This window comes from Schistocerca nitens, chromosome 3, assembly GCF_023898315.1.
Source record: "Schistocerca nitens isolate TAMUIC-IGC-003100 chromosome 3, iqSchNite1.1, whole genome shotgun sequence".
Classification (NCBI taxonomy): Eukaryota; Metazoa; Arthropoda; class Insecta; order Orthoptera; family Acrididae; genus Schistocerca; species Schistocerca nitens.
In genome coordinates this window covers 946,345,927-946,370,006 of record NC_064616.1, presented here as the reverse complement: position 1 = coordinate 946,370,006, position 24,080 = coordinate 946,345,927, and the positions used below count along the sequence as shown (strand labels likewise).

General features: G+C 37.3%; 1 protein-coding gene across 1 annotated transcript in view; it reads right to left on the bottom strand.

The window, feature by feature from the left end:
• LOC126249021 (uncharacterized) overlaps window positions 1-24,080 on the bottom strand; it is a 712,654-nt gene that overhangs the window by 153,285 nt on the left and 535,289 nt on the right. The window contains exons 56-57 of the mRNA XM_049950623.1: window positions 10,253-10,363; window positions 9,979-10,153 (exon numbers count right to left, since the gene is read on the bottom strand). Coding sequence (XP_049806580.1) covers window positions 9,979-10,153; window positions 10,253-10,363 — 286 coding nt within the window. The remainder of the gene's footprint in view (window positions 1-9,978; window positions 10,154-10,252; window positions 10,364-24,080) is intronic.

The window sequence follows — 24,080 nt, the reverse complement described above, 5'->3', positions numbered from 1 at the left end:
CAGATACAAGGGTATTGTCTGGAGTGCCCCAGGGAAGTGTGATAGGACTGCTATTATTTTCCATGTAAAAGAATGATCAGGCAGATGGTTTGAGCACCAGTTTGCAGCTGTTTGCTGATGATGCAATGGTGTACAGGAAGGTATTGTTGTTGAGTGGCTGTAGGAGTCTACAACATGACTTAAACAAAATTTCTAATTGGTGTATTGAATGGCAACTAGCTCTAAATGTACAAAAATGTAAGTTGATGCAAATAAATAGGAAAAAAACCTATAATGAGCAGATACAGCATTAGTAGTGTGCTGGTTGACACAGACATATCAATGAAATATCTAGACATAGCACTGCAAAGCGATAGGAAATGGAATGAGTATGTAAGGATTGTAGTAGGAATGGTGAAAGGTCAGTTTCAGTTTATTGGAAGAATTTTGGAAAAGTGTGGCTCATCCATAAAGGAGACCACATATGGGACACTAGTGTGACCCATTTTCAACTGTTTGGGAGCCCCACCAGGTCAGGTTAAAGGAAGATGTCAAAGCAATTCAGAGGTGGGCTGCTAGATTTGTTTCCAGCAGGTACAAACAACACACAAGTATTACAGAGATGCTTTGGGAATTCAAATGGGAATCCTTGCAGGGAAAGCGAGTTTCTTTTCAAGGAACTTTATTGAGAAAATTTAGAGAACTGGCATTTTAAGCTGACTGCTGGATGATTCTGCTGCTGCCAACATAAGTTTTTTGTAAGCACCATGAAGGTAACGTAAGAGCAATTAGGGATTGTACAGAGGCAGACAAACAGCCATTTTTCCATGGCACTGTTTACTGTAACAGGAAAGAAAATGACTAGTAAAGGTGCAGGTACCCTCCACTATGCACTGTATGGTGTCTTGTGATGTACATATATAGATATAGGTGTAGGCACTATAATTCTGTAAGAGACAGCAAAGGACTAGGAATAGCAGCTGAATGGAATGGACAATGTCTTGAAAAGAAGATATGAGATGAATGCCAACAAAAGCCAAACAAGGATAAGGGCATGTAGTTGAATTAAATCATGCTATGCTGAGAGAATTAGGAGTAGATCAGGAAGCAATAACAAAATGCAGTACATGAGTTTTCCCATGTGGGAAGTAAAATAACTGATGATGGCCAAAATAGAGAGGCTATAAAATGTAGGTTGGCAATGGAAGAAAGACTTTCTGAAGAAGAGAAATTTGTTATCATCAAACATAGATTTAAGTTATTTATTTATTTACTCATCAAGTTCCACAGGACCAAATTGAGGAGCAAATCTCAAAGGTCATGGAATGTGTCATTACATGAAATTACAATATAAAAGTGATAACAAATAAATATGAAATGTTTGTGAACCCACAAAAAGTCAAGCCGTAAGTTTCAGTAAATGCAGTCAACACTATAACATAAGAATTAGCTTATTTTTTTAAGGACCTACTCAACAGAATAGAAGGAGTGACCCATGAGGAAACTCTTCAGTTTTGATTTGAAAGCATGTGGATTACTGCTAAGATTTTTTAATTCTTGTGGTAGCTTATTGAAAATGAATGCAGGAGTATACCACACACCTTTCTGCACAAGAGTTAAGGAAGTCTGATATAAATGCAGGTTGGATTTCTGCCGAGTATTTACAGAGTGAAAGCTTATTCTTGGGAATAAGCTGATATTGTTAACAAGAAACGACAGTAATGAATATGTACATTGAGATGCCAATGTCAAAATACTGATACAAATGAATAGGGGCCACAAGAGGTTTGTGAACCTACACCACTTATTAACCAAACTGCCCATTTCTGAGCCAAAAATACCCTTTTAGAATAGGAAGAGTTACCCCAAAATATAATACCATATGACGTAAACAAATGAAAATAAGCAAATCAGACTAATTTTCATGTCGAACAATCACTTACTTCAGATACCGTTCAAGTAGTAAAAATAGCAACATTAAGTCTTTGAACAAGATCCTGAACAGTTTACTGTCTATGTGAACACCAACGAATTTGAACTGTTCAGTTTCACTAATCATATGCCCATTCTGTGAAATTAAAATATTGGGTTTTGTTGAATTATGTGTCAGAAAATGTAAAAACTGGGCCTCACAGTGATTTAGTGTTAGTTTATTTTCTACAATCCATGAACTTACGTCATGAACTGCACTGTTTGAAACTGAGCCAGTGTTTCACACAACATCATTTACTACCACAAACAGAAATATTTTAGAGTTACTCGTAGTACTAGAGGGCATACCATTTACATAAATAAGAAATGGGAGTGGTCCCAACACTGACCCCTGGAGCACTCCCCACTGGACTGTACCCCACTCAGACCCTACATCACAGCCATCCTCAACACTGTGAATAGTGATCTTTTGCTGTCTGCTATTAAAGTAAAAGGTGAACCAATTGTGAGCTACTCCCTGTATTCCATAATGGTCCAACTTCTGGAGCAATATTTTTTGATGAACACCACCAAACGCCTTAGTTGAATCAAAAAATATGCCTAGTGTTTGAAACCTTTTTTTTTAACCCATCCAGTACCTCACAGAGAAAAGAGAATATAGCATTTTCAGTTGTTCAGTGGTTTCTAAAGCTGAACTGTACATTTGATAGCAAATTATGGTGATATAAAATGATCAATTATCCTTACATACACAGCCTATTCAATAACTTTAGCAAACACCGATAGCATAGAAATATATCTAAAATTGTCTACATTATCTCTTTATCCCTCTTTATAAAGCGGCTTTACTACTAAGTACTTTAATCGATCAGGAAACTGACCATTACTAAACGAATAAGTACAAATATGGCTAAGTACAGGGCTAACATGTGCAGCACAGTACTTTAATATTCTGCTAGGCACTCCATCACAGCCATGAAAGTCCTTAGTCTTCAGTGATTTAATTATTGACTCAATCTCCCCCTTCTCAGTACCACAGAAGAGTATTTCAGACATCAGTCTCGGCAAGGCATTTTGCAAGAAAGTTATTTGATTCCCTATAGAAACTAAATTTTTAATGAATTCACAAGCAATGCTCAGAAAATGATTGCCAACGACTGTACATATATCTGATTTATCAGTAACAGAAATATTTTTCCAGAATGAGATTTTCACTCTGCAGCAGAGTGTACTACAAACTGACTTTATATCATCGACCTTGTGCTGCTGACCAGACACTTCCTTCACAACTGACCTTATGGTTTTAATTTTATCCTGTGAATTAGCTATTCTATTTGCACACCACTTGCCTTCTTACTAAAATTTTTAAGCACCTTACAATGCTGTCTGTAATGGGCAAATGTATCTTGATTGTCACTACTTCCAACATTGTCTTTGTTCCACACGATATCCTTATCCCAGTAGTCAGCCACCCAGGCTGCCTTTTACTGCTAGTACCCACTTTAGAATGTTATAATGGAAAGCAACTCTCAAAGAGCATGAGAAATGTGTTAAGGATAGCACTGTATTTGTCATCTATATTATCAGTACTATAAATATCCTGCCACTCTTGTTCATTGACGAGGTTTAAAAAACACTCTATTGCCATTGCACTAACTTTCCTACATAATTTATAATTATATGTGACATCTGTTTGAGTACAAAAGCCATTAAGTGTTAAAATTTGTGCATCATGGTCTGAAAGGCCAGTCTCCCTTTTACTAACAGAATGCCCATCTAGTAATGAAAAATATGTTCTGAAGGTATTCCTCTAGAGTGTAGTCCATTTTTTCTCACTTTGTTTGTGAATGGAACACCAAAGGCAATGACTAGCAATGGTACTGGGTACCCTAGACTACACACTGTATGATGGGTTGCAATTTATGTATGTATGCATGTACGTACACTACTGGCCATTAAAACTGCTACACCAAGAAGAAATGCAGATGATAAACAGGTACTCATTGGACAAATATATTATACTAGAACTGACATGTGATTACATTTTCACGCAATTTAGGTGCATAAATCCTGAGAAATCAGTACCCAGAACAACCACCTCTGGCTGTAATAACGGCCTCGATACGCCTGGGCATTGAGTCACACAGAGCTTGGATGGTGTGTACAGGTACAGCTGGCCATGCAGCTTCAACACGGTACCACAGTTCATCAGCAGTAGTGACTGGCGTATTGTGACGAGCCAGTTGCTCGGCCACCATTGACCAGACGTTTTCAATTGGTGAGAGATCTGCAGAATGTGCTGGCCCGGGCAGCAGTTGAACATTTTCTGTATCCAGAAAGGTCCATACAGGACCAGCAACATGCGATCATGCATTATACTGCTGAAATGTAGGGTTTCGTAGGGATCGAATGAAGGGTAGAGCCATGGGTCGTAACACATCTACAATGCAATGTCCACTGTTCAAAGTGCCATCAATGCGAACAAGAGGTGACCGAGACGTGTAACCAAAGGCACCCCATACCATCACACTGGGTGATACGCTACTATGGTGATGATGAGTACATGCTTCCAATGTGCGTTCACCGTCATGTCGCCAAACACGGATGCGACCACCATGATGCTGTAAACAGAACCTGGATTCATCCAAAAAAATGACGTTTTGCCTTTTGTGCAGCCATGTTCATCGTGAGTACTCTATTGCAGATGCTCCTGTCTGTGATGCAGCGTCAAGGGTAACCACAGCCACGGTCTCCGAGCTGATAGTCCATGCTGCTGCAAATGCTGTTGAACTGTTTTTACAGATGGTTGTTGTCTTGCAAACGTCCCCATGTGTTTACTCAGGGATTGAGACGTGGCTTCACAATCTGTTACAGCCATGCGGATAAGATGCCTGTCATCTCAACTGCTACTGATTCGAGGCTGTTGGGCTCCAGCACGGCATTCCGTGTTACCCTCCTGAACCCACCAATTCCATATTCTGCAAACAGTCATTGGATCTCAAGCAAAGCGAGCAGCATTGTCATGATACGATAAACTGCAATCGCTATAGGCTACAATCCGACCTATATCAAAGTCGGAAACGTGATGGTACGCATTTCTCCTCCTTACACGAGGCATCACAACAACGTTTCACCAGGTAATGCCAGTCAACTGCTGTTTGTGAACGAGAAATCAGTTGGAAAGTTTCTTCATGTCAGCACGTTGTAGGTGTTGCCATCGGCACTAACCTTGTGTGAATTCTCTGGATAGCTAATCATTTGCATATCGCAGCATCTTCTTCTTTTCGGTTACATTTCGCATCTGTAGCACATCATCTTCATGGTGTAGCAATTTTAATGGCCAGTAGTGTATGTATGTATGTAGGTAAATGTAGATGTTGAGATTGTAATATTGTCAGAGACAGCAAAGGACTTGGAAGAGCAGTTGAATGAAATGGACAATGTCTTGGAAAGGGGGTATAAGATGAACACTTACAAAAGCAAAACAAGAGTAATGGCATGTAGTTGAATTAAATCAGGTGCTGCTTGGGGAATTAGATTAGGAAGCAATATACATTCAGTTTTGCTATTTGGGCTGTAAAACAACTGATGATGGCTAAAATGGGGAGGCTAAAAACTGTATGTTAGCAATGGTGAAAGTGTTTCTGAAGAAGAGAAATTTGTTGTCGCCAAATATTAGATTTAAGTGTTAGGAAGCCTTTCCTGAAGGTTTTGTCTGGAGTGTAGCCCTGTATGGAAGTGAAATGTGGAAGCTAAACAGTTCAGACTAGAAAAGAATAGAATCTTTTGAAATGTGTTGCTGCAGAAGAACATTAAAGATTAGATGGGCAGATCTTGTAACTAATGAGGAGGTAATGAATAGAAATGAGGAGAAAAGAAATGTATGGCACAGCTTGACTGTAAAAAGGGGTTGGTTGATAGAACACATTCTGAGACATTAAGGGATCACCAGTTTAGTAGTGGAGGGCAGTGTGTATGTATGTGTGTGTGGCGGGAGCGTGGCAGGGGTGGTGGGGGTGGGAGTGAGGGGGAAAGGGGGGGGGGGAAGGGGGGGGCGATGAAAATTGTAAAGGAACACCAAGAGACAAATGAAGCAAGCAGGTTCAGAAGAATGTAGGTCCCCGCAGTTATTTGGAGATGAAGAGGCTTGCACAGGATAGAGTAAGAGGGAGAGCTGCATCAGGCCAGTTGCTGGACTGAAGACAATAACAATAACTGGGATAAAAGAATAGCAGTGCCGTATTATGAAACAATATCATGAATTTTCAATACTGTTTACAGTTTTATCTAAAATACTTTTTTGTCTATGCTGTTGTACAGTACGATTTTTTTTATCAACGTTTACAAATGTACTGCTCATGTGAAAATACAGTGCAGGTCGGACAGTACTTCATACCAGTATTAGATATGCTTGGTGCTGTTCATTTTGTGAATATAGTGACAGAAAACAGACCTCATATGCCTCCACATGTGCCTTACTCTCTTTTTTCATCATTGTCTCTACACAAGATGTACAATGGAGGCAGGAGATCTGTTGCACAGTCTACATCAAATAAGAGTTCTTGACATTTAGCGAACAGGGTTACTCAAGAACAAGGTTTTCTTTCTTCCAACAATTCTCACTTAATTTCCTATAAAAATGAAACCTGAGATTTGCAACATGTTACAATCAAAGCAATGCATCACTGAGTTCCTCACACCAGTGCATCACTGAGTTCCTGCAATGTCTTCCATAGGATTTACTTTATAATGAGGTTGGACACTGACAAATCCAAGCTTTCTATTCACATCTCCTACTAGAGGTTTCATGTGCTCATTCACAGTCTCAGACCTAAGTATTTAAACAATTTGTTTTAAAGGTTTGTTACTAATGTAGCATCAATGATAATAGGTGTTAAAAGGAATGTTAAGATATTTAGAATAATATTTCTGCTTAGAATTGTGACAGGAAACAGACTGCAGATTACATGAGTAATCACCATCAATCTATCTTATCTGAGTAGGAAGATATGGAGTACCTGTGGATAAAATTCGAGAGTATTGTTTTATTTATTTATTTAGATTCCATAAATCTAATACAGCAATACATTCACATGGATGAAGAATATGTCAGATTATTACAAACTATACAAAAGGAACACATAAAAAACTCTCTAGGAAGAAGAGAGATAAGTATAAGACAAAATACACACATTAATTGGTATAGACAAAATTACATTTAAAAAAGTTAAAATATAGGTAGATCTTAATAGCTACATAAAAGACATAGTAATGTTAAGAATGATTCCAACTATCATAATGCATAAGAGCACATCAGATTTATTTGAAAGAAAAAATTGATTAGTGTTAACACAATCAAAATATTCTTCAACTGAATAAGAGGAATTATCTATTAGATACCGTTTGAGCTGTTGTTTAAATTTGGGAAGATCGTGGACAAGTGATTTAAGTGATGGCAAGAGAGCATTGAACACCTTGCAGCTCATGTAATGGAATCCTTTCTACACAATACTAAGGTTTTCAAGTTCATAATGGAGGTCCATCTTTGTCCTGGTATTGTGGGTATGGTATGAATCATTGGTTTTGTATAGCTGCTCATTTTTATCAATGAAACATAACAGGGAGTAGATATATTAAAATGAAGTTGTCAGTACCCCTAATTTTCTAAAAAGGTTTCTACAAGAATGTCTAGTCAGACTCTGCTCATTATTCAAATAACTCTTTTTTGGGAAATGAATACTTTTTTGAAAAGTGGCCAATTATTCCAGAAAACTATGCCATACAACAATAGTGCATGGAAATAAGCAGTTTTTGTGGTGTCTGAGTCACAGACAGTGAATTGCAAATGTTGATGAGCTGAGTTTTTTGAGAAGTTATAAAATATGTTCACATCATTTTAGATTGCTGTCAATGTGTACACCTATGGACTTGGATGACTCAACTTGTAGTTAACTCCCTACCATTACATTTAATACTTAACTGATCCTCCACTTTCTTAATTACTTAGAAATGAAAAAGCTGGGTCTAGTTAACATTTAGTGATAACTCATTATTTTCAAACCAATTAAGTACTTAATTAAAGACAATACTGGTGGAATCCTCAAGATTATTTTTTTAGGGTTTGTTGATAAGGATGGAGGTGTCATCAGCAAAGAGAATAAAATGAGTTTTAAAGCTAGTACACAACAAAAGGTCATTGATAAAGATGAGGAAGAGAATGGGGCCAAATACAGAGCCTTGAGGAACACCACAGCCAATAGATCCCCAGCTATATGACACAGTGTGTCCCTCAGAGTCATTCAACATGACCTTCTACTTTCTCCTAGTTTGGTAGGATTTAATCCATGAGCCAGCTAATCTACTTATAGCATAACATTTAGTATGCTTTAGAAATATAGTTTTGTTTTGTTGATTTATCCTATACATCTTTCCATACTGTGGGATATGCTGAGCATTTCTTTGAGGAGTGGGAAAGAACTGCTGTATCAGTCAGAAATCTACAGATACCAATCTTTGAATGTTGGCCCCTACTTTGGCTGAAACCAAGGTTGGAATCTTTCTACACAACGGTCAGGGGACCTGAAGATGGTGTAAAATATTACTGAAACTGGTAGCCCAATAAAATAACAGTTTGTAAATTAGAGGGCCTCAAGGTGTTTGATTTGACATTCATTACTGACAAGTGAACTGAGTTTTTCTATAAGGTTTTTCGTTCAACTTGGTAAATGCCTCAGATGGCAAAAAAGTTTTGTCAGTGCCATCCTTTGAGTGTGAATTACACTTTTTTTGGATACTTTCTATTAATCTCAGAAGGGAATATGCCATTCCCACAGCCATATTTATGCATTTCGTTTTGATTCATTCTGGTCAGTTATCCCTAGACATTATATGGCTGTGGCTAAGTCCTGTGAGTGATTCCAAATGTTTAATCCATTGATACCAGTTCTCTTCATCTATTAAGAAGAAATAAATGCTCTTCCTACATACAGTAACAAACTGGAAATGGTGTTACCTTACCATGCAAAACTGTGCCATCTGTGAATAGCCTCAGATAGCTGCAAATATCTGCCAACTCATTCATAAAGAAAAATAATAGTCCCATCACACTTCCATGATCTGTGCCCTATTTTATTTTCACTTCTGATGTCTTCACAGTAAAACTGGCCTAAGATATCTGTTTGACTGGAAGACTTCAGTACATTTCTAGATTTATCCCATAATTTGGTAGACATGGAGTTTGTTTGCTGGATGACAGTATGGAACTGTATAAAGACTTCCAAGGAAAAAATCCTCTGCAGGATCTAGTATATACAGTCTTCCTTGTTTCATGAATGAACTGTCAGGTTTGGGGGGAGGGTCTATCGTCTGCCCTGCATTCTACAGTGGCGTGCAGAGTACATATATGTAGGTGTAGTTATTATCATTATGAAAGTGTCAACAGGGGTTGGCTTCTGACACATCACCAGCATCTACAAAATAGATTACTGCACAATAACAAATTTTCTTTAAACAGAGAGTGTTTCAGAAATGAAACTGCAAATGACTTTACTATAGACACTAATACACATATGTACAAAACATTATGAAAGACATCTACTGAAATGAAATTTGTAGCATGATGTGTACCAGCAGGAACAGCTCACAATTTAAAAAAGAAGTCAGAATACACTAATTAATTTTGTGTGAAGATTATGGGAAAATCAGTGCAAACATTTTGCCCTTTTTTTAGTTCCATTACACACACACACACACACACACACACACACACACACACACACACACACACACACACACACACACACACACACAAGCCACCATAAATTCACTAGACATTACCGAAAAGAGTGCAATAATTTGGAGCCATACGACACACCATTCATTACTGTTTTCTGCTTGCAAGTGAAAAATCATTATCTGAATGAAAGTTAAGACTTGTGTGTTCATGCACCACATTTACACATCAGTTATAGGTAAAGTATGCACTAAAAATTAAATGCAGTAACATTTACCAATTAAAGAAAGTAGGTTGTTATAGAAAAATTATAACATAGGGATAATCAACATTACCTAAAATTTCATTGCTTACTTCCAACGCAGCTGTCTCCACATAATGAGCAAATGTTACGAAACTAGGTTCAAATGTTCGGAGGAACTTATTCCAACATTCAAAAAGAAATACAGTGGTCTTATCCCACAAGTCTACAATATGCTTCCTGATTGCCACATTTAAATCTTTCATAAACTGTGAAGAAAGAAAATTATTAATGTTTTAATAACTCCACAATATTTCCATTGCACACCAGGAATAAACTGTCTTACATATTAATAAAATATTGATTACCTTGTCATACTTCTCAGCAAAGTTTTCAAGCAATTCTGCAATTTGGGCTGTTGATTCTCCTTTCAGGAAAGAGTTTATAAAATCCATTATCTTCATATATGAATTTTTAATCTGCAAAATGAAACACTGCACTGTTCACAGATTCCACAGCAATGTTTTAGTTTTAGAACTTATATTGATTTCATAATAGTTACAACTATGAATGTGGCCGTTATACAAATTCAAAGACCAGACCTGAGAGAATTCCAACCATTCTCAAGAATCATATCATATTAATTTCTTTTGTATTTTAATGATATGCCAAGTTATAGAACAATGACATATACACAACAGCAACATCTAGTATTGTTTCTTATATATGTTAATGACCATATGTCTAATATAAAACAAACAGAATAAGTTCTTTTTGTAGATACACTAGTATTTTAATCAATACAAAAACACATACAACAAAAGAAGAAGTGGTAAACAATATTCATAAAAGTATTATTGAGTAGTTTCCTGACCATAGTCTCACTCTCAGTTTTAAAAATACATAACATATTCACTTCTGCACTTCTATCTGTACTTAACCAATGATAAATGCAACACACAGTGAGGAAATAATAACGGAAGCTTTCAATGCTGTAGATAAAATGAATGGCACTCACACACTATCATCTTATAGAGATCAGTTTAAGGGGTTATGTGTTTTGACTACTGCTTCACAGTATGTATGTTCCCTCATGAAGTTTGTATGGCACTGTTGGCCAGGAGGACCCTAATCGGGGAAGTTCGGCTGCCAAGTGCAAGTCTTATTTCATTTCATGCCACATTGGGCGACTTACGTGCCAGCGATGAGGATGAAATGATGATGAGGACAATACAACACCCAGGCCCCATGTGGAGAAAATCTCCAACCCAGCCGGGAATCAAACCCATGCCTGCTTGCATGAGAGGCGAGTACTTTACCACCCAGCTAAGCAGACAGTTTGTTGTAAATAACACAGTACAGATCAAAAGGAACAGCAACAACAACAACAATAATAATATTAATAATAAAGATTTTATTGTCTTTAGGCCATTACAGCAATTGACAATGTCAAATGAAGATACAGTTTATAATACAGTGTGGTAAGGTATTGACTACTGAAATATTTTAGCTTATATTACAATAAATGTACAGTGGGTCATCTGTTGGATTACTGCATTTTACAGCTGAAGAATTCATTGATATCATAGAACAGGTGGGCAATAAACCATTCATGCAGTCTTTCTTTGAATGTATGTTCACAAAGATCCTGTATAGCATGTGGCAGCTTATTAAATAGTTTGTGCCCTCCGATTTCATAGCTATTTATTGATTTTGATAATCTGTGGTAAGGTGTGTATATGTGTTTGATGCTTCTTGTGTTGTAACAATGTATATTTTCTCTAAGTTTCACATCTTGTAGGTTCTTCTTCGTAAAGATTAAGACATTGTATATATAGAGGTTTATTACTGTCATAATTTTTTGTTTAGTAAATAAGGATTTGCAGTGAGCCTTATGTGAAGAATTTGTAATTATCCTAATGGCTTTCTTCTGCAATAATAGGATGTCATCTATATGACTACAGTTACCACACAAGATAATGCCATAGGATATTATACTTTGGAAAAATGCAAAATAAGATGATCTGATGTAAGTTTCCGGTACACAATTTCTGAGTTGTCTTAATAAATAAATTACTCTAGATAGCTTACTACTAATATAGTTTGCATGTTGGCCCCAGGATAACTTTTCATCTAAATAAACTCCCAGGAATTTACCAGAACTAGGGTCATCAGATAGTGGCTTGTCTCTTAGAGTGAAGATTATCTGCTGAGTTTTATTTTCATTTAGCAGGGAACCATTTGCTCTGAACCAATAGGTTGTGTGAGTGAGTGTATTTTCAGCACAGGTTTTAAGATCATTAAGATTGTTACTGCTATGAAGAAAAGTCGTATCATCTGCATACAATACAGTGGTGGATCTAATAAACAAGGGGAGGTCATTGATCATTAACAGAAACAGGAAGGGGCCCAGTACAGTTCCCTGAGGCACACCTACTTTAACATTTTCTATGTTTGACATTTCCTTACCAACACAAACTACCTGTTTACGGTTGTTGAGATAAGCTTTTAATAGTCTGAGACTTTGATACCGTAGAATTCTAGTTTCTCTAGTAGTGGCGTGTGCTCAAAAGAGTCGAAGGCCTTGCTTAGGTCACAGAATGAGACCTGAGCAAAGCCTTTGTTCTTAAAAACTTTGAGGATGTAACTGACTACAGTGTTGATTGCATCAATGGTCGACAGATTCTTCCTAAACCCGTATTGTGTAGCATTAATTATTCCTAGATTCTCAAAGTGAGATGATAATTGTTGGTACATGATGCATTATATTACCTTGAAAAATGAGGGTACTATTGAAATAGGCCTGTAACTAAATGGAGAGTCTTTATCTCCCTTTTTGTATACTGGGACGATCCTAGACAGTTTTAACTCATCAGGAAAATATCCCTCAAGTAGGCACTTGTTTATGCAATGGGTTAAAGGGTACAGAATGCCATCACACATTTTTTTAGCAGGTTGCATGATATGCCATATATATCTAAGCTATCAGATGATTTCAGTTGTTTTATGACCCCTTGTACAAATCTAGGCGATACTTCGGAGAATGTTGCTTGTGATTGTCTACCCCAATTTTGGAAGAGCAACTCTGATGAACTAATGTCTGGTTTTATAATTGCATCTCCTATTTCTTTCACTGAATTAATAAAAAACTCATTGAGTGTTTGAGGTGGGATATTAATTTTGTCTATTTTAGTATCTGTGGTAGCACTGTTAATTACTTTCCAATTGCATTTATTGGTGGAATTATGTATGCTGTTGGCATTGTAGGTTTTTTTGGCTTGCAGGATGGCTTTTTTGTATTCATTCCTGCATTCCACATAGGCTGATTTGGCATAGTCAGACTTCATACTATTGTATATGTTGTACAGCAACAAAACTTGTCTCTTTAGATCTGTCAGCTGTTTAGTGTACCATATATTTTGACTGTTTTGAGATCTGGATTTTTGGCTGCTGTCCATTATTTTCATTTTCTTTATGGGAATACTATGGTAAATAGGGTCAAGAATGCATTTAAAAATTTATCAAATATTATTTTGGCTGGCAGGTCATTACTTGATGTGTAATGTCCATCAATACTACAATGGCCAAACCAGTCTCTGTCAGCAAGAGAATTATGAAATGAGAATACTAAAAGAAAATGGACATCATTATTCCACATTAAGGTTGTCTTTAATGCAAGAAGGTGTGAACATTGCTGCCACAAAATTTTTTGATCACTGACCCAACAATATGAAAATTCTGACCAACAAAGAAGTTAAACTCGCAAATGAAGCAAAAAAGTTTATGCTGAATTTCTATTCATACAATACATAAAAGATGGTGGGCAGAAATTACTAATTCACATGTGCATCTTTATAAAAATGTAGCATGATTCTCAAATGCCTCAGCCCACATCTTTGAAGTTAACTGTAATGAACTTTGCAAACTATATTAAAGAGGAAAAGTAATTATGCATTATACACTCTACTATGAAAGTTTTTAAATAAGCTACTTCACCCCCCTCCCCTCTTATCACCCTCAAATCCTTTCATTCACTCATTGTGTTCCATAGATCCTATCATGAAGGAGAACATTCAGGGATGTGAAAATAGTTAATGCATACATTAACATGACCACAAAAATATTTAGCACAGAATAAGAATTTTAGAGGCCTATTTACAATAAAAATTGCTGCTTGTCATCAAGCTAAGAGCAATTTAAAATCACTGAGGCAATGTAATCATATAATTACCACATGAATAATAACCACATGAATAATAACCACATGAATATTTCTCACATAATATGAAGTTCAGAGGCCCACTTACAATGAACATTGCTGCTTGTCATGAAGCTAAGAACAATTTACATTCACTGAATCTATGTAATTATATAATTTGTAGAAATGGTAGCTAATATGTTATGACTTTAATTTAAGTCAGAATTTGTAGGGAATTCAATTTTTTTTAATTATCAGCAACAAGAGTCATTATGGAGATGCAATGGGAAAATTTTTAAAGGAGTCTTGGAAGATTTGCAGTTATCTACCTTACAAAGTTTTTGTACTGCTCACTTTTGCTGAATAAATACCTCATTTGGTTTGGCAAGAATGCCTCAGAAGAAAATTCCATAATGTAACAGGGAATAAAAGTATGTTAAAAAGCCAGCACTATTGTCTAACATGAGCAGAATATTAACTACTACTAAGAATGAAACATGCTAGAATGAGCATGTATGTTATGTTATTCACATGTTGCCATTATTATAGCTCATTATTCAGTTGGGCATCAATGACCTTCTGATATAATCTTGCATTTAATGTAAGACCATCAATGTGTGTTTTCCACACAGGCATTAGATGACTTTTTGTGAAATAAATATTTAAATTGTTTATTGTATTTTGAGTTATCATTAATGTTTAATTAAGATCCCTTACACTTTCATCACAAGCATTATAAATTCTGAACAATCCGTTAAAGACAATGAAAGGGCCATTTATGTAGGCTTCAAGAAAGATTAAAACCCACATCGAACCTTGTGCTAACTGATGCATAAACACACACTGTACAATTTACTGTAACCTTTTTTCCTGTGGTTGTATTTTTTACTTTTATCTTGTAATACAACATACACGGTGTAAAACTTTGCTTCCACCATTTTTTCACCAACATTTGAGGCTTTAATGAAACAAATTGGTTACACATGTATCATTCAAAGTATTTTCCACTGCTGGCCACTACTTTCTCCCATCTTTCGGGCAGTGTGTAAATCCCGCGTCAGGAAAATTGTTCATCTTTTGAAGTGATCCAAAAATCAATCCAAGAGATCTCATCTTAATGTTTCCAAGTACGTTTTGACCTCTTTTCTAATGTGGAGTCGAGTGTTGTCGTGCTGCAAAAACATTTTATTGTGCCCTTCACTGTATTGTGGCCATTTGTCTTTTAATGCTCTGCTCAAATGCATTAATTGCATTCGATAACAAGCACCTGTGTTTGTTTCACTTGGTTTTAACACCTCATAGTACATGAGGCTGAGCTGGTCCCACCAAATGCAAAGCATGATCTTGGAGCCGTGAATATTCGGTTTTGCCGTTGATGTGGAAGCATGGCCAGGATATCTCGATGTTTTTTTTTTTTTTTTGCATTTAGGGTTATCATAATGAACCCATTTTTCATCCCCAGTCACAATGCAATGCAGAAATCCCTTCCATTTTTGCCTCTGAAGCAACTGTTCACAAACACACAAACACCGTTCAATGTCTCTTGGTTTCACCTCACGCAGGACCCAAGTTCCTTCTTTCTGAATCATGCCCATAGCCTTGAGACATTTTGAAATAGCTTTCTGTGTCACTCCCACTAGCCATGCCAATTCTTCTGGAGTTTGGCATGAGTCTTCACTCAGCAATGTCTCCAATTCTCCATTTTTGAAAACATTCTCTCTTCCACCACTATGGTGGTCTATGATGTTAAAATCACCGTTCTTGAAGCATTGAAACCACTCATGATATGTTCTTTCACTAGTAGCATCCTTACCATATGTACTTGAGAGCATTCGATGAGACTCAACCACTGTTTTCTTCATATTGAGATAAAACAGTAACACCTCTTGCAGATGACGAGAATTATTCCCGTAAACTGACATTTTCAATCAAGTACAACTTTATGATGCAGACACAAACTGACTAATGTCTGAATGAGGTTATGTTGACCAAGGTCCAAGCTAACTGCCTGATGTCTACGATCTGTTTCTTTCAACCGCTACTTACCGTTGTCGCCACCTATCAGCAAACAGTGGAAGCACAGTTGTACACCTTGTATAAAATTAAATGTACTAAGTTAACATACTTTTTATTCTAATTATTCTCTTTATTTTCTGATGGAGGAATCTCATTTACACTATTCAAGGAACTGCTTACTGATGTATGGATGACTTTTGCACTTGTCATATGACTGAATACGTGTCTTCCCTATTTCACTATCTGTACTTTTTTTATGTAGTTTTATGTTACATTCTTACTACAACTCACATACTGCACATTGCTGCACTAGATATGAATAAGTTCATGGTGCTCTTAGGTTATTTATAGTGTTACAGTCATGTAATTTTTATATAATTACACCTCATTATTTCTTTACCAACTTAGGTCTGAAGGTTATCTGTCAGTCAGATAAAAATGATCACCATTAATGATAAAATAATGATCCAGATGGTATTTTCCATTCATAAAGCTTTAAAAAGTGTCTGCTTTTTCAAGAAAATATGAAGTCAGCAGTAATGGATTAACAGAAACTACCATGAATAACTGGAAAAGTGTATCAGTTTTTAAAGCACTACCTGTTCTGATACTTATAGTATGTTCACATATAGCCTTCCTAGCAAAACAAATTTATTATAGTTATTTGTTAGTATAGCCAACAGAAGCTTTTTTCTGACAGTTACACTCTTCTTCCAACTTATTGATCTCTTTCATGTATAGATCCTACGATAGGGCTGTCAATGACAAAGTGCATAAAGGTGATCTCTAATTATGGACCATCTCCCTCTTTTTGACATTTTCAAACTTTTTTAAACGTAGCTTATAACAGAATATTGAACCACCTTTCTGACAACAGCTTCTTAATGATCAGCAGAACTCAAGCTGTTAGTATAGGTTGTTAGCTGTCCCTGCATAGTTCAGTTGTTGAGATCATTGTCCATGAAAGACAAGGTTCAAGGTTGAATTTTGCTCTGACGCAGAGTTATAGACTGTAAAGAAGTTTCAAAACAGTGTACCCTCACTGTAGAGTAGAAGGTTTATTCTGGATAAAGACCCATAAGCTGTGGCTAAACAATTTCTTCACAAGATCCTTTGTTTCAAAACTCGTAGTCACAAGGTATGCTGGAAAGCTTCTGTGTATTTTGGAAAACAGGAGTGTGGTACTGACAGAATTGAATCTGTGAGGATTGGTAATGAGTTGTGCCTCGATAGTTCATTCAGTAGTAGCATTCTCAGTGAGGACAAGGTTTCACATTTGTCTCTCAGTCCATCATACAGTTTTAATCTGTCAGAAAGTTTTAATACAAAACACACTCCACTGCAAACAGAAATATATATAACAGAACCAGTCTCTTAGGCATGTCTAGGTCATTTCTCTGTAATAGTCCTTCCAGGAGAGCTACTCCTGCAAAATATGCAGGAGAGCTTCTGTCCAGTTTGGAAAGTATGGGTGAGGTACTGGCAGAATTGAAGCTGTGAGAACAGATTGTGAGTTATGCATAGATAGCTCAGTAGGAAAGGGCATTGCTCACAAAAGGTAAGATTCTGGTTTGAGTCACAGTCCATCACAACAAATGATAATTACTTTTACATGCCAGAAACGCCATTGGATAAACACTAAATGTAACACCACATGCTAAATTCATCGTTGGGCATAGGTGAATGCGAGGGCTGGAGGGTGGTGGCTACATTTTTTAGTAATTTAAGAATTTCACATATTTCTAGAAATGATTATCTCTGATTCTACTCAGCTGCAGGTTAAGCATTGCCAACTGCAAGGAGGAATGTTGTGTCTCAAGTAAACACTACATTGCTAGGTTATCAGGTTGTTCATAGGAAAACTACAACACTTTCTTGTCATTGTCATAGTTTACCCATTGTTTTGCAATCTTAGGGGTGTGAATCTTCACACGACATTACTGAAATAGTGTACCCTTTCTTCTGTGTCTCACCTCTGTGTATAGCACTTCACAAGCAACAGAAAGGAACAGTTCAACATCTAGAGCACACTGGACTCGCATTCGGAAGGACGGCGATTCAATCCCATGGCCAGCCATAATGATTTAAGTTTTCTGTGATTTCCTTAAATCACTTCAGGCAAATGCCAGGATGACTTATTTGAAGGAGCACAGCCAGATTCCTTCCCCATCCTTCCATAATCCTATGAGACTGATGACCTCGCTGTTCGGTCTTCCCCGAAAATCGACCCAACTCAAAGTCTAGTTCAGCAGAAACATGACTGCAGTGTGCCTGCCTGACACCTGTCCCCAGTTACCACATGATGAGCCCTGCTTGTTGCACATCTTAATTTCAACAATCGAATTACACTTGATCCATCAAGGCTTGCGAGACTTCACTCCATTTCACATGGTAGAGTGATTGTAGCGGACTATGAAGAAAACAAGCATGCTACACTGTAGGTGTATTCTGCTATACTTCACATATGAACCAAAATGCAGAAGACATATCAATTTGTGCATTGGAAGGGAGGAAAAATTGGTGAAATATAAAGGTCCAAAAGATGTTTGGCTCTTCTTAAATTATATAGGATGCAACCCAGTGCAACATCCAGCTACAGACTTATGAGTTCTGGAGTCTAGTTATAATGGCTACACACCTATGTGCAAACCAGGGGGAAATGATGCCCATTTTGGTCCAGTCCTAGGCTGACTCAACTAATCCATTATTTTTAACAAATGGCACTTCTGAAGTCTTGCTCCCTCTTGGACAAATTTCTGTTGACTCTCACTTTAATATCTATTTAAATAACAAACTGAGTAGCACCAGTACTTGGATAACAACAAATTCATTTGTCTCTTGCTATGATGATCTGCTGATGGTATACATAGTGTTGTTTGCATATTTTCACTCAGTACTGTTATAGAATTATAGATTGTGCATTTGGGTTATTAATAACAGTGCATTTAGCATGAACTGTGAAATTTAGAACCATACTACTAAGAGTAAAGCATTTTCCATGCAGACTGTGTGTTCCTGTCTAGGATTAAGGCAGAAGTTTTATACTCTGATTGTTGTTGTTGTGGTCTTCAGTCCTGAGACAGTTTGATGCAGCTCTCCATGCTACTCTATCCTGTGCAAGCTTCTTCATCTCCCAGTACCTACTGCAACCTACATTCTTATGAATCTGCTTAGTGTATATGTCTCTTGGTCTCGCTCTACAATTTATACCCTCCGTACTGCCATCCAATACTAAACTGGTGATCCCTTGATGCCTCAGAACATGTCCTACCAACTGATCCCTTCTTCTAGTCAAGTTGTGCCACAAACTCCTCTTCTCCCAAATCCTATTCTATACCTCCTCATTAGTTATGTGATCTACCCGTCTAATCTTCAGCATTCTTCTGTAGCACCACATTTCGAAAGCTTCTATTCTCTTCTTGTCCAAACTATTTATCGTCAACGTTTCACTTCCATACATGCCTACACTCCATACAAATACTTTCAGAAATGACTTACTGAGACTTAAATCTATATTCTATGTTAACAAATTTCCCTTCTTCAGAGACGCTTTCCTTGCCATTGCCAATCTACATTTTATATCCTCTCTACTTCGACCATCATCAGTTATTTTGCTCCCCAAATAGCAAAACTCCTTTACTACTTTAAGTGTCTCATTTCCTAATCTAATTCCCTCAGCATCACCAGACTTGATTTGACTACATTCCAGTATCCTTGTTTTGTTTTTGTTGATGTTCATCTTATATCCTCCTTTCAAGACACTGTCCATTCTGATTAACTGCCCTTCCAAGTCCTTTGCTGTCTCTGACAGAATTACAATGTCATTGGCAAACCTCAAAGTTTTTGTTTTTTCTCCATGGATTTTAATACCTACTCCGAATTTTTCTTTTGTTTCCTTTACTGCTTGCTCAATATACAGATTGAATAACATCGGGGAGAGGCTACAACCCTGTTTCACTCCCTTCCCAATCACTGCTTCCCTTTCATGCCCCTTGACTCTTATAACTGCCATCTGGTTTCTGTACAAATAGTAAATAGCCTTTTGCTCCCTGTATTTTACCCCTGCCACCTTTAGAATTTGAAAGAGAGTTTTCCAGTCAACATTGTCAAAAGTTTTCTCTAAGTCTACAAATGCTAGGAATGTAGGTTTGCCTTTTCTTAATCTTTCTTCTAAGGTGAGTCGTAAGGTCAGTATTGCCTCAAGTGTTCCAATATTTCTACGGAATCCAAACTGATCTTCCCCGAGGTATGCTTCTACCAGTTTTTCCATTCGTGTGTAAAGAATTCGCATTAGTATTTTGCAGCTGTGACTTATTAAACTGATAGTTCGGTAATTTTCACATCTGTCAACACCTGCTTTCTTTGGGATTGGAAGTACTATGTTCTTCTTGAAGTCTGACAGTATTTCGTCTCTGTCATACATGTTGTTCACCAGATGGTAGAGTTTTGTCAGGACTGGCTCTCCCAAGGCTGTCAGTAGTTCTAATGGAATGTTGTCTACTCCCGGGGCCTTGTTGCGACTCAGGTCTTTCAGTGCTCTGTCATTCTCTTCTAGCAGTATCGTATCTCCAATTTCATCTTCATCTACATCCTCATTTATTTCCATAATACTGTCCTCAAGTACATCACCCTTGTATAGACCCTCTATATACTCCTTCCAACTTTCTGCTTTCCTTTCTTTGCTTAGATTTGGGTTCCCATCTGAGCTCTTGATATTCATAAAAGTGGTTCTCTTTTCTCCAGAGGTCTATTTAATTTTCCTGTAGGCAGGATCTACCTAACCCCTAGTGAGATAAGCCTCTACATCCTTACATTTATGCTCTAGCCATTCCTGCTTAGCCATTTTGCACTTCCTGCCTATCTCATTTTTGAGACGTTTGTATTCCTTTTTGCCTGCTTCATTTATTGCATTTTTATATTTTCTCCTTTCATCAATTAAATTCAAAATTTCTTCTGTTACCCAAGGATTTCTACTAGCCCTAGTATTTTTACCTACTTGATCCTCTGCTGCCTTCACTACTTCATCCCTCAGAGCTACCCATTTTTCTTCTACTGTATTTCTTTCCCCCATTCCTGTCAATTTTTCCCTTATACTCTCCCTGAACTCTGCACAACCTCTGGTTTAGTCAGTTTATCCAGGACCCATCTCCTTAAATTCCCACCTTATTGCAGTTTCTTCAGTTTTAATCTACAGTTCATAACCAATAGATTGTGGTCAGAGTTCACATCTGCCCCTGGAAATGTCTTACAATTTAAAACCTCGTTCCTAAATATCTGTCTTACCATTATATAATCTATCTGAAACCTATCAGTATCTCCAGGCTTCTTCCATGCATACAACCTTCTTTTATGATTCTTGAACCAAGTGTTAGCTATGATTAAGTTGTGCTCTGTGCAAAATTCTACCAGGTGGCTTCGTCTTTCATTTCTTACCCCCAATCCATGTTCACCTATTACGTTTCCTTCTCTCCCTTTTCCTACTATCAAATTCCAGTCACCCATGACTATAAAATTTTTGTCTCCCTTCACTATCTGAATAATTTCTTTTATCTCCTAATACATTTCAATTTCTTCGTCATCTGCAGAGCTAGTTGTCATATAAATTTGTACTACTCTATTAGGCGTGGGCTTCATGTCTATCTTGGCCACGATAATGTGTTCACTATGCTGTTTGTAGTAGCTTACCCGCACTCCATTTTTTTATTCATTATTAAACCCCCTCCTGCATTACCTCTATCTGATTTTGTATTTATAACAATGTATGCACCTGACCAAAAGTCTTGTTCCTCTTGCCACTGAACTTTACTAATCCCACTATATCTAATTTTAACCTATCCATTTCCCTTTTTAAATTATCTAACCTACCTGCCCCATTAAGGGATCTGACATTCCACGCTCCGATCTGTAGAACACCAGTTTTCTTTCTCCTGATAACAACGTCCTCTTCAGTAGTCCCTGCCTGGAGATCCGAATGGGGGACTATTTTACCGCTGGAATATTTTACCCAAGAGGACGCTATCACCATTTAATCATACTGTAAAGCTTCATGCCCTCGGGAAAAATGATGGCGGTAGTTTCCCCTTGCTTTCAGCTGTTTACAGTACCAGCACAGCAAGGCCATTTTGGTTAGTGTTACAAGGCCAGATCAGTCAATCATCCAGACTGTTGCCCCTGCAACTACTGGAAAGGCTGCGGCCCCTCTTCAAGAACCACACGTTTGTCTGGCCTCTCAACAGATACCCGTCCATTGTGGTTGTACCTACGATACGGCTATATGTATCGCTGAGGCATGCAAGCCTCCCCACCAACGAAAAGGTCCATGGCTCATGGGGGAGGATACTCTGATACAAAAGTTTTTAATAGGTTGCCAACAGACATAGGCATGAAATCAAAATTCACATTCATTAAAAAATAGAAAGTTCTAACATTATTTACTCCACTGGCAGAGGGAAGCCTCAGGAAACAGCAGTGATTATGGGTTCATAGGTTGTCAACCACAAAGAGCCTATGCCAGGTTAACACCATACAGATGTGAGGCAGCATGGCAAGGGTTGAAAATGAGTGTAACATCAACATCTGCTGATCTGGTTTCTGAACAGTAATTTCTTGTATGAATGCATGAAGAGGTTGTTATACATTGCTATTATTTGGTGGGTGAAATGGAGGTGATTGCTGATGCCCATTGCCATCTCACTAATAAAAAGATTAAATTTTGTTTGCTTCGAATTGAGGACCATTTCTAGTAATTACTATACAAGGAAGTTATTTTATGGCAAAGATTCAGGACAGAACTGTGACTGCAATTCTCAGCTGTGGTGATGCTATTCATAGTGACTAAGTACAGAATTTTTATAGAATGTTAATCATGATAAGAGAAATTCTGTTGAACAAAGTGTCCACATAGCCCATGTGCCAATCTTACATAGGGGAGTGTGTAGGCCACATCTTGAAAATTCTGCATGATACAGTTTAATTTTTAACACACAGTGTACACTCACAAATAAGCCATACAGTGTCAGCCAGACATATTTGTTTGGCAAGAAGAAGAAGAACTGAACAATTTAACAATAAAACATGTAATTACTCATAAAATACACAAAGACTAGAGAAGTGCAAAATCTTAGTAGGCCAAGCTAAACATTGTCTACCACTGGGTCACTAACAGTAGCTTGTGCTAGAGCAGTGGCCACAAATACTTAAATCGGTCAGCATTTGAAATCAAACAATTTCTTGGCAATCCAAGATGTTATTGGGTTACACTGGGAGCCTAGTTAGGGCATCTACAGTCATATATTTGTCGACTGGTTTATAATGAATCTGATAATGGTAAAGCTCTTCAGAGTATTATTCACCAGGATGGTAACATTTGTACTTTTCTCAGTGAGATTTTGTCATAAGTGTTAAATATGACAAGTACTGATTTGTGTTTGGTCATATTATAAAATTTTCCCCAATATAAGTATATACTGAAGTTCTTCATACTACACACTGTCACAGGAGCTTCAGTCATGTGTTGGGCATGGTTTAGCGTTTGCTACTGACATCTTCATTGAAAATCATAGTTCTGATTGAGTGTCTGCAGTGACTTATAACTGTTTGTCAAGGATATAAGTCATGAGAATCTGTATGCTGTATCAAATACAGATGACCATTGAAAGAGAATGCCTTACCATTGGAGACACTTTGATCAAATCACTATTTGAATGGCATTTGGTATAAACTTAGCATCTTAATAGTCTTTCCTAAGAAGGTCTGCTGCTAGGTAACTTTTTTTAGGAATAGGTAGGACTTCATAACATATCAGTGTTGCATTAAAGGTGACATTCTACCAGTGCTTAGGATATGGCCCACATACTCTACCTGTTATTTTGAAACATTTTTATCTGTTGGATCTGCCTTTCAAACCAGTATTCTGTAGCCTTGCAAAAACCATGCACAAGTTCTTTATGTGCTGGTCTGTGTCACAGATGACAATATCATCC